General features: G+C 36.8%; 2 protein-coding genes across 2 annotated transcripts; one reads left to right on the top strand and one right to left on the bottom strand.

The window, feature by feature from the left end:
* Positions 1-1,803: 1,803 nt before the first annotated feature.
* On the top strand, positions 1,804-4,323 carry apoa1a (apolipoprotein A-Ia). The gene is made up of 4 exons (XM_084414669.1): positions 1,804-1,876; positions 2,056-2,107; positions 2,859-3,003; positions 3,552-4,323. Exons 2-4 carry the CDS (start codon positions 2,065-2,067, stop codon positions 4,150-4,152), a joined length of 789 nt encoding a protein of 262 aa, XP_084270795.1. The 5' UTR covers positions 1,804-1,876; positions 2,056-2,064; the 3' UTR covers positions 4,153-4,323.
* Positions 4,324-4,592: 269 nt separating this feature from the next.
* Positions 4,593-11,090, bottom strand: rnf214 (ring finger protein 214). The gene is made up of 16 exons (XM_084414668.1): positions 10,910-11,090; positions 10,643-10,738; positions 10,393-10,555; positions 10,259-10,318; positions 9,548-9,688; positions 9,180-9,313; positions 8,579-8,647; positions 8,394-8,490; positions 8,194-8,282; positions 8,002-8,089; positions 7,820-7,915; positions 6,435-7,018; positions 6,166-6,283; positions 5,925-6,074; positions 5,100-5,192; positions 4,593-5,003 (listed from the first exon to the last, which is right to left on the bottom strand). Exons 2-16 carry the CDS (start codon positions 10,696-10,698, stop codon positions 4,941-4,943), a joined length of 2,001 nt encoding a protein of 666 aa, XP_084270794.1. The 5' UTR covers positions 10,699-10,738; positions 10,910-11,090; the 3' UTR covers positions 4,593-4,940.
* Positions 11,091-11,550: the final 460 nt, after the last annotated feature.

Genomic DNA, 11,550 nt, shown 5'->3' with positions numbered 1-11,550 from the left:
GTTGCATGAACTGACAAACACAGTGATAAGTTACTGCTGATGAAGCTCAAATGGAGCTCTGTTCTGATGATACAGACTCAAGCCACTTAGATAACCTCATACTCTGTACATTAACATACAGTGCTCAGACTGTTTGACCCTCTCTGCTTGCACATTAGAGATGAGGTGGTAAAGTCTATGCAAAGTACAAAAAAACATAGTTAACTCATAAATCATAAAGAGAGTGCATCAAAGATGTACACTTATGTATTTTGACTATTTTTTTAAATAAGGTTTTAAATTATATGTATACGGGTCATTGACGAATAAGGTTTTTAAAAGTGTAAAAAAATAGAATGGAGATAACTATATTTGAAACCATTTTTTAGTTTACCTAGGTGTTAACAATAAGATTTTGTGGTTTGTACAATCAATTAACACTGTTTTTTTGTCATTTTTTACAAGATGGAAAAAATTTGACACCAAAAAAGTCATTCGGTTTAACCACTGATTTGAAAATTAAAAACTGATTTGACATTGATGTTGAGATAGTGTGTACCACAGAAGAAATATTAAATAAAATTATCACTGATCTCATAAATGTAATCATTTATTGGACTATCTGCTTTATATTTGTATTATTGTAGTTCCTTTAGTTATTAAAAACAATATTATTCCATTTAAATATTTACTATATCGGTTTTACCGAATTACCTTTTGACACTTCAAAATCTTTAAAATACCTTTATATGTAGTAAAATATAATTAAAACCTTTTGGATTCAGTAAAAGAGATCAAGTTGTACTACCTTACATACTTTGGATGTTATATATTTGTTTTGTTATTATTATTAAGGCCTTTGGACAAAAAAAATGACCCGTCACGTCATTGACCCATACATTAAATTATAGGATTATATATGTATTTTTAATTTCTTATTTGAATAATTTCTTATTTGAAATTAAAGTCCAGCACTTGTGTATTGTAACAGGACGTAGGCAAGATTTTAGGACATATAATCTCAATTTTAGTGGACAATGTTTTCCACATCATGTTCACATTTTTGTAAAGAAATCAGCATTATGGTTCATTTATGAATACTAAACTGAAATGTCTAGTTTTCAGTCAAAATGCCACTTATCATAAGCTAATCAAGGTAATTTTACTCGAGAATGTGAGGAGTTGAGTAAATCAAGGGACAAAGATAACTGATTGATCAATGACCCCTGACGGGTAATGGACCTTTTCCACGACAACAGTTGATAAAATTTGATTTGGAGCCAAAGGAGGTGGAGTTCAAGGTTTGCTACACGTTGCCAAATCTGTTATGACACTGAGATGTAATCACATGGATTTGTTGTGTTCAATAACAAACTGCTTAATCACAAACTAATAAATGCCTGATTGTTCTGCACCAAGCATAAAAAATAATCTAAAAATATTGCTATATCTGTCTTTAATTGCTGAATTACAACAATTTAATTGGCATTAGGGAATTTAGTCTTCTGCCCCAATGCTGAAGTGTATTGGGGGGGAAAAAAGTATATTTGTAGGAATATTTGTCCTCAGAATCATTGTTTGATGCAATTAAACATCTGCATTTTGAATTCACAGTGGTTTATCAAAGCGATATCTGAAAAATTATAATTCCAGTTAAAAGATTTTATCTGACAGATAAAATATAATGGAATATTTTACATGTAATTTGTGTTTTTGTGAGTCTGACAGTGCACTGACGTGTCTACAGATATCTAAAATGTGTCTTTTATTGCACCCACCCTTTGAACCTCTGATGTGTAAGAGGACAGGGTTCCAACTCCACATGCACTGTTCCTGCCCTATATAAGACATTTGCCTCTACTGTCTGTCCTCGAACATTCAGAGCAGCAAAACTCAGGTAAGGGCGCAAACCAGCAGGAGAGCAAAATTGGATCAAGACAATTCAGAATGCAGAGGCCAGGAGTAAACATAGAAACAATGAGAACATAGATATTAGCATAGTTGAGCACAATATTTTTGTAATATAGACCTTGCTAAAAAGTACTTTGATGGTATAATAAGAGTATTCTCTTTCAGGGCTCAACCATGAAATTCTTGGCTCTTGCACTGACTCTCCTCTTGGCTTTGGGTAAGTAACATGCCTGACTTCTGAATCGAATTATTCTTTAGTATTTTACATTTAAGCATGTATAATACTCAATGATAATTATTCACATTAAACCATATAGATTCTTGTGTGAGTTTTGGTGATCTCCCTATGAGGGAGAAGGAGTGGGGGATGAGGAATAAATGTAGGTTATGATGTTTCGGAGGTGAGACTTTCGTCTCGATAGTGCCGACTAGATAGAGTTCAAATGTTAATTTACAGAAAGGTCCTTTGTCTTCTCGAGGAATGGTCGTTCCTCAACCAGTTCTTCCAGTTTACATAGTCAAGATTTTAGGACATATAACCTCAATTTTAGTGGACAATGTTTTCCACATCATGTTCACGTTTTTGTAAAGAAATCAGCATTATGGTTGATTTATGAATACTAAACTGAAATGTCTATAGTTTTCAGTCAAAATGCCACTTAGCATAAGCTAATCAAGGTAATTTTACAGTTGCAAAACAATCAGGCATTTATTATTAGTTTGTGATTAAGCAGTTTGTTCTTGAACGCAACAAATCCATGTGATTACATCTCAGTGTCATAACAGATTTGGCGACGTGTTGCAAACCTTGATCTCCACCTCCTTCGGCTCCAAGTCGATGATTTTGCTAATGCTTTGGTTTTTATGTTGACAATTTGACCATGTACAGTATGTTTCTTCACAAAGTTTAATGAGCTTGAGATAATCTTTACTTTGGTTTATGAAACTATTCCTGTGTGTCTCCTTAGGTTCCCAGGCCCATTTCCTGCAGGCTGATGCTCCCTCCCAGCTGGAGCACTTCAAGTCAGCAGCCTTGGTGTACCTGACCCAGGTCCAGGAGCAGACTCAGAAGGCTCTCGACAACTTGGATGGAACCGAATATGAGCAATACAAGTAAAAGACACATCTGATCATGATGATCTCTTACTCAATCTTTTGTGTCTTAATCTTCTGTTCATGTTTTTTTACTTCTCCCAAATGCTTTTTTGCCCCTTCGCAGTTTAATCATTCTTGAAATACAGAATCTTGTCTTACTTCTTTATCTCAAATCAAATCAGTAATTTTATAGTGCTTTATACAATACAGAATGTTTTCCAAGTAGCTTCACGCACTCAGTAAAACAAGAGTAATTGTTGTAAAATGATTTCATTATGAAGCAAATTTCATTTCAGCTGTAAAGTTATTTCAATTCAGTTGAATAACTGTGAAGCTCATGCTGCAAAGCTCATCCATTATGAAACAAGTTAATTTCAGCTATAAGTAGTGAGAACCCAAGGAATCAAATCTCCATTAGGTGACAGTTGAGATAAACCCGGGGAGAAACCAGGTTCAGTCAGGAGGCCAGTTCTCCTCTGATTCTTATGATTCCAGGCTTTCACCTCCAGCTTAAACTGAAGCGATTTGTGTTTGTATTTTCTACATGCATGTTCTGTTTCCTTCAGATTGCAACTTTCAGAGAGCCTGACTAAGCTTCAGGAATATGCCCAGACCACGTCCCAGACTCTGACCCCCTACGCTGAGACCTTCTCCAAACAATTCCTGGAGAACACCAAGCAGCTGCAAGAGCGCATCATGACCGACATTGAAGACCTCAAATCCAAGCTGGAGCCCCACCGAGCTGAGCTGTACCAGGTGGTGCAGAAGCACTTTGACGAGTACCGTGACAAGCTGGAGCCCCTCTACCAGGAGTATGCCACCCTGAACCGTGAAAATGCTGAGCAGATGCGTGCCAAGCTGCAGCCCCTGTTAGATGACTTGAGGCAGATGTTTGAGACCAACTTTGAGGATACCAAGTCCAAGCTTGTGCCGATGATCGAGGTCGTACGCACTAAGCTGACGGAGCGTCTGGAGGATCTGAGGACCATGGCCGCCCCTTATGCTGAGGAATACAAAGAACAGCTGGTGAAGGCTGTCGAGGAGGCCAGGGAGAAGATCACCCCACACACCCAGGACCTCCAGGCCCGCATGGAGCCCTACATGGAGAGCGCGAAGGCCAGGTTGGCACAGGTGTATGCCACCATCTCCAAGGCCATCCAGGCATAAAAACACTCAAGGACTTCGCACACTCGGATCCTCAGACAACAGCAAAGAACAGATTTTCTTGTGTTTGATGTAAGGACTGTAGGTGCAAGAGTTTTGAGATGAATGTTTATTATGTTCAAGTTAAAAAATCTTTGACATAAGAATGCAAACAAATAAAATGCACAAAAATTATTTTTTTCGAGTCAAGCGTTTTCTTTCCTTCTGAAACATGGTATATGATCACAATACAGTTTTCATTGTGAACCATATTATAATTTATCTTAAATTTTTAAAAAATGACTACCAGTGATTACACTGCAAAAAGACAGTCAATTTATTTTTCCTGTTTAATGTATAAAACTCTCCACATAAAGGCCTCTTTTGATTATTAATTTAATAAAATACAGAAATATATAACAGCAACGTTTTCCAGTTAAGCGTTTTTAAATCACTTGGAAAAGTTGAAGTGAAAGAAACATTTTATTCTGTTTTGGAGTTTGTATCCATGTTACATGAGCTTTGGAAAAGCTTACATAATGAGGATTATACTTGAGGTTAAGTTTGAAAATCTTTGGAATAACACTGAATACTGAAGAAATTCATATAGTAAGGATTTCCATTGATCAGCAAAGTAACAAATTAGTGTAATAACATACTGTCCTTTATAATAATAGTCAACTCTGACAGGGAATGGAGCAATTTATTTTCTAACATTAACCAGATAATTATAATGGAATTATAAAAACTTAATTCCACTTAATTCTTTGCAGGTATTGGCTCAGCTATAAGTGTGATTGGTTTCTCAGTTCTCATTTGGATGGGCAGAAAGGACAGGAGTTATTCTTGCTGGTCTTGAGCCAAACACTGACACACTAAATAAAAGGAGAAACAACAACAGTTATTAGAACACATAGACAAAGCAAATAATGTGCCTAAATGTGTTTTTTTTGTGAAAGTTACACACTCACTTCTTTGTGCATTGTATGGGAGCAGTTTGTGTTGTACTGACTTCCAGTATCCACAAGATTCTGACACATCAAACAAAACTTCCGCATAGAGGACTGACAGAGAGACAAAAGAGAAAAAGGGTTTGTTTACATGGTTCTAAAAACAAATGACAAAAACAATGAAACCTGTTTCAGTATATTCAAATAATCTAAAAATAAATGTTTCCTGGTTGACTTATGAATATATTTTAGCAAAATAATATACAGTAAATTGTACTGTAAAATATAGTAGGGCTTTGAAATGAGTAATAATATAAAACAGTAATAATATTTATTGTTAGTAATAACAATGTAATGAATTTATGTTAAAAAGTTGGTTCACCCAAAAATTTCTGCCAATAATTACTCACCCACATTGCTGCCTATGGCTAGTTCAGAAAGCTCTCGGATTTCATCAAAAAATATCTTCATTTGAGTTCCAAAGATGAACGAAGTTCTTACGGATTTGGAACGACATGAGGGTGAGTAATTAATGACAGAAACTTCATTTTTGGGTGAACTAACCCTTTAATATTTGTATTTGAAATGCAAAAACATCCACATATAACAGGGCAATTTGTCTCACTTTTTTTGTTTTTTTTATAAAGTCTTATTTTTATGACTCTGCTTTCTTATTTTAGCTGATAGCATCCTGAATTAGGCATATTATTTTTTACCTTTGTATCATTCCTCCTTACTACTCAAACTTCAGCAAAATATGGCACAGCTTACCCGACTCTCCCCTATAGTCCTGACCCCTGAGTATTAAATGTGTTTAAAGAAAATGGGTTTAAAGTTGAATTCTACCTGTGGGGGTCTTGTGTGGAAAACCTGAGCAACTGGGGGACGGAAATGAGGCCGCATGGGATGTGGCGGCTGGGCTATGGGACGCTGGATCGGACCAACTGAAGCAGGAAAGGCTCTAGCTCCAGATGGAGGTGCTATAGGTCCTGGTGGCTAAAAGGACAGTGATAAAGTTAAAAATGAAATGAGCAATAAACAGAAGGAAAGTAACAACAAAAACATAATGAGGAGTGTACTGTCGCACCGGTCTTTGGTTCTGCGCAAGTCTCTGCGCAACCTGCTGAGTTACATCATCAATCGACATGCCAGCCATAGTGCCACGCTCACTCTTGATTTGCTGTAGAACACGTGTTAACTGATCTCTAATACAGACAGAAACAGAGAGGTCACTTTCAGAAAGCAATCCTTACTCTGACAATTTCAGAATCAACAAAAAGACAAAAACTCTACTAATTATGTTGGCTGCTAAAAATGTAACCAAGCTAACCATATTACAGTGTATAATCTCAATACCTTGTGCATTGTGGGAAATGTGAGCCCAGTCTCTCCAGAAGCTTGTCCAGTTTGCCTGCTGGTGCAGGATTGGAGGGGAGGGGCTGGGGGGAGGAGTTACGTGTAGACATGGTTTGCATGAACGTTTGGGGAAGGCGCACTGCAGCTTGGGGATGAAAACTGCCTCCATGATTATTTGGTAGTAAAACAAAAGTGCCTGCTGAAGAAACTGAGGGTGCCAGTGAGACACCTGGAACGCCTACGTGTGTCTGTGGAAGGACATGTGGGTCTGGCGTGACAGGAGCATGGGATGATGTTTGAGGCCGGCAGATGGTTTGCATGGGTATTTGAGGGGCAGGTGCATGAGTTGTCATAGGGACATACATGTTTGGGACGTGAGCAGATTGTAGACCTATAGTGACGGGTACATATGGTGTGTTTTGAGGAGAAGGGGCTGAAAGTGGCGGTGTGGCTCTTTGTGGTGGTGTGACCGAGGGGTGGAATTGGGGATGAACTATGGGGGGAGAATTTGTGGTAGTTGGTGGACCACTATTGAAAATGGGATGAGAAGCAGGATTCTGAAGTGGACTGATTATCATCTCCAACTTCGGAAAGCCAAAGAAAAATGACACACACACACACACAAAAATATACATTACTTAAATTAGTTTAAACTATGCAAAATAATTACAATACAGTTGAACTCTGTATTCTGTCCTAAGCAGCAACTCTAGGGAACATGCAGTTTAAATAAGATGATGTGCCACCATATTAGAGGTAGTTGGTATGTTATACAATAGTAATACATTACATAATCATGCAGAAATGCTTATTTTTAATAAATCAGTAAATTTTACAAATAAAAAGATAAAGTACTTTTAATTAGGAACTGATGCAAACCAAAAGATAATACATACGTGAATTGATAGAGTCAAATTAGATTCACAAAACATATTATAAATATATATATGACTCTGGATGGGCGATGTTCGAACAGTGCTAAAACAGCCACTCTATCAGATTATCAATTCCACAATAGCACGGTATATGGCATAAAACAGTAGCACAGTTTAAAAGTTTGGATTTAGTATGATTTTTTTTTGTAAAAAAATGAATACTTCAATTCAGCAAGGATGCATTAGTTTGATCAAAATGAAAAGATTTGTAAGAATAAAAGTTACAAAGATTTCCATTTCAAATAAATGATGTTCGTTTGAGCTTTCTATTCATCAAATAATCCTGGGGGGAAAATGCATTCAACAACTGTTTTCAACATTGATGATAATCAGAAATGTTTCTTGAGCACCATCATGTGACACTGAAGACTGAAAGTCTTACAAACCCCAAACTTTTGAACAGTAGTTTACCTCCAGCCCTAGGCCGTATATGAATAAATTGACACTCACTGTAGGCACTGCTGGAAGTAATGGGAGCTGGACTGAGGGCAAACTGTCCAACTGTTCACCTCTCTGCAGGAGTTGATGGTTTTCATTAAACTTATTCTATAAAAGAAAAACCGAAAGACTGAGTGAGAGAAGCTGCAAACTCCCTTCACCTGTAATCCACTGGTATTAGCTCCTCCCCTCACCTTTAGTCCTACCAGACTGCTGCGGACCATTGCTACATTGTGCTCCCACTTCTGCTGCTGGTGCAGGTGCTGCTGGGAAGGATTTAATCTGTCAAGAATAAGCAAAAATCCTTAAGGAATCACATCAGCTTCATGCATGCGGACATACTGCATGTGCATACCTGTCAACAAACATGAATTCACACACAGTACCTGAGAAAATTAAGATATTTTTCAGCGTCTACGATCCAGTCCTCCACTTGAGAAAGCGCAAGCTCTTTCTGCATCTCAAGTGCAGCTATCTGCTCACACAGACAAATGGACAAATACACAGTCAGACAATACCATACATGATTCATTACACTATCTGTGAGTTTTCTATAAGAGACACGCTGTGAAGGTGCAGGAGTTACCTCATCCTGAAGAACGGTCTGACTGGCTTGCTCTGCCTGTCTGCAGAGCGTTTCCATTTCCACCCTCAAGTCAGCTATTTCCTGCTCCCAGGAGAGCCTGCCACAAACACAAGCACAAAAACCAGATAAACACACGGATCCAGAGACATTTGGGGGTTTCTCCTTTCACGTTTGGAATCTTTTACTTCTCTTGACTCTGTTCCTCAATCAGCATCTTGAGTTTCTTTTCTGTGTCCTCCAGCTCCTGAGCCAATCTAAAACAAATAAATATCTTTTTAAATTCAATGAATAAAATCTATCCAATATTATATACTACCATTTAAAAGTTTATGGTCAGTATTTTTTTTTTACCTGTGGCAGTAACGACATCTATAATGTTACAAAAGATTTCTCTTTCAAATAAATGCTGTTCTTTTGAGCTTTCTATTCGAAAATACTGAATAAAATGTATCTGCTTTCACAAAAATATTAAGCAGCACAGCTTTTTTCAACACTGATTAAAAGAAATCTTGGACAGATCGTGTGACACTGAAGACTGGAGTAATGGCTGCTAAAAAATGATCTTCGCCATCTCAGGAATATACTACATTTGAAAATATATTCAAATAGAATAGTTCAATAGATTTCACAATATTACTATTTTTACTGAATTTTTGCTCAAATAAATGCCGGCTTGGTGAGCTTAAAAGTCTTCTTTCATAAGCATAAAAAAGATGACAGACCTTTGAATGATATTATATGCTACACCCACAGCAGAATATCATAAATATTTCAATGTCAGTGTACCTTGTTTTCTCCTCTTCCATTCGATCCTTCTCTGCAGTAAGCTCTTGCCGTTTTACCATGAAGTTTTTCCGTGTGGTCTTGCTGCTATTCAGCTCCAATTTAATTTGCAAAGACTCAATTTTTTCAATAAAACCCTGTACAAATGAGAAAAAATCATTTCTATTCCAATGAAAAATAGGCTCAAAAAAGTACAGTAATACCACAGTTTTTGACAAGGACACTGCACACAGTATTACCATTCCCTATTGAGTTCAAGGGAGATTAAGCACCTTTGCTCTTCTTGCTATTCAAATAACCATGTGAAAATATCAGAACCTGTACAGACTGAATATATTGGTGTTTTTTGAAGTTCAAATGTGATGCTAAACCTGGTACTGATGATTTCTGTCATCTCTTGTCTTTTCCAGACTGTGGACACAGATGTTGTGCTCCTCCTGCTCTGCTGTATGCTGCTTTACAAAAGCCTCATACCGCTCATTCAACTCAATACTGCAGTCTTCTAAAGCACGCTAAAGAGAAAGAGATAAAGAAATATATAGACCGGCGTCTGAAAGTCTGAGACCACCCTGAAAATCATAGTTAAAATCCCAGTTAATCTAGATAACAAACAGAACAGTTTTTGGACTTTAAAAGAAAATTGTGACATAAAATAAAAAAGACATTCCTTTAAAAATAAAATGTATTATAGTAATTATAATAGAAAAATAGAAAAACACTTTCACTTCTCAGACATTTGTACCCCACTGTACACAAACTCACATTTCCAAAAACATCTGTAAGACATTTGTAAACTCCACAAACAGTAAAAAAGTGCAGAGTGAAGGCTGAATTGTTTCCCAATTCATATTTGCTAGAAAACTAGTATGACAAATCTCTCGGAAGAACAATAACAAGGTTGTTCTGTCCAGCAATAAAAGGCTAATGTCACAAACACACACACATTTTAAATCATATTTCACAATATTTGTGAGCACAAACGTGGTGCTTACTAGTAAAACTTGGTGCTTACTAGTAAAACTTGTACACACACACACACCATGACCATTAAAAGTACCTACAGTAGGGTGCTGAAAACTTACCATATCTGCTTCCCAGTCTTCATTTGTGTTTGTAGATCTTTCCTCTGTCCAGTCCTCAGTCTATGGTGGAGATAACAATCAAACTACATAGATGATCACTTTTGTGAAATGTGTCACTAGGAGGTTCTTCATACCTGTACGGTTTGGCTATGTGCTTCATTGCTGGGTGTAAAAGTGCAGTAATCTTGCTCTTCACACTGGTTGAATACTGTTGGGAAGCTGCTCTCAGTGGACCAGGGCCCGGCTGATGAGCTCCACAGTGAAGGATCCAGCGGAATCACTGCAGAAACGGGGTCCCTGACGAGAGAACAGGGACAACCGTGCTGCTGAACCATTACAAATAGAAACACTTTTAAAATCCACTTTAAGCTGTTTTGTACTTACTGAGGTAAGACTTCATCTAAAGCCGAACTCCACTCGGTGTGTATTTCACTTTCCATTTAACGTTACAGGCAAACTCAGCGACAAAAGACTCTGGATCTAAAAAGAAAAACAATATTCACTTTAAAACGTTAGCGTAAGTATTTTTTATAAACTTATTTATACCTGACAACACAATGATTTTAAATGACGATGGTTATAATTTCCAGTAAAATATGAGCGCCAAACGCAGAGTTAACGAAAGAGCACATAAATTAAACCGAAACTCACACTAAACATTAAAAGAGCTGGTCTTGATGGTCAAATAAGTAACAGTATACGCAGAGTATATGTAATTAAATAAATTAAGAGAATAATGATCTTTTTTTAAAAGGCAACGACAACTGGCGCAACTTTCATGACATCATCTAAACCTGTTTTACTTCCGGTGTTACAATATATCCAGTTCCTGAAATATTTGGTTCCAAAATCAGTTCCTGTAATATTTTGGGTGGACTAGACGTACTATAGTATACTTGGAGACTATTCCCAACCAGGGGTATATGGAAAGATTTAAATGTTGCTTTGCAACAAAAATATGTGAAAAAATTAAATGAGCATTTACTTGTGTTACTAACTCGTCATGATATCCAGTAGCCTATAAAATGAGAAAACAGGAAAGGCTGGAAACATGGCTATCAAAATAATAAGAAAAATTAAGGAAGAGACGGAATATTTCCCACCAGACTAGCTTATTTACTTTTTATTAAGCCACATCCCAGTTAACATTTTTTGGTTCCCAGAACGTTCCCAGAACATTCTAACGTTCCCTGTTGGTTAGCTAGTAAAGTTTTCTTTAATAGTAAAGTTTTAATAGTAATAGTTTAATATTAGAAGTAGTAGTAATACTAATAATAATTATTATTATTATT

This window comes from Rutilus rutilus, assembly GCF_951802725.1.
Source record: "Rutilus rutilus genome assembly, chromosome: 7".
Classification (NCBI taxonomy): domain Eukaryota; kingdom Metazoa; phylum Chordata; class Actinopteri; order Cypriniformes; family Leuciscidae; genus Rutilus; species Rutilus rutilus.
Note: the sequence above shows the minus strand (reverse complement) of the source record. Positions and strands in the feature narration are given on the sequence as shown.

What these genes read in the sequence shown, in the direction of transcription:
- apoa1a (XM_084414669.1), top strand. Translation starts at nt 2,065, where the DNA reads ATGAAATTCTTGGCTCTTGCACTGACTCTCCTCTTGGCTTTGG. An exon ending in GACTCTCCTCTTGGCTTTGG is followed by an intron (nt 2,108 to 2,858) that starts GTAAGTAACATG and finishes GTGTCTCCTTAG; the next exon opens with GTTCCCAGGCCCATTTCCTG. An exon ending in ACCGAATATGAGCAATACAA is followed by an intron (nt 3,004 to 3,551) that starts GTAAAAGACACA and finishes TGTTTCCTTCAG; the next exon opens with ATTGCAACTTTCAGAGAGCC.
- rnf214 (XM_084414668.1), bottom strand. Translation starts at nt 10,698, where the DNA reads ATGGAAAGTGAAATACACACCGAGTGGAGTTCGGCTTTAGATGAAGTC. An exon ending in AAATATCTTAATTTTCTCAG is followed by an intron (nt 8,090 to 8,193) that starts GTACTGTGTGTG and finishes TATTCTTGACAG; the next exon opens with ATTAAATCCTTCCCAGCAGC. An exon ending in CCCATACAATGCACAAAGAA is followed by an intron (nt 5,004 to 5,099) that starts GTGAGTGTGTAA and finishes CCTTTTATTTAG; the next exon opens with TGTGTCAGTGTTTGGCTCAA.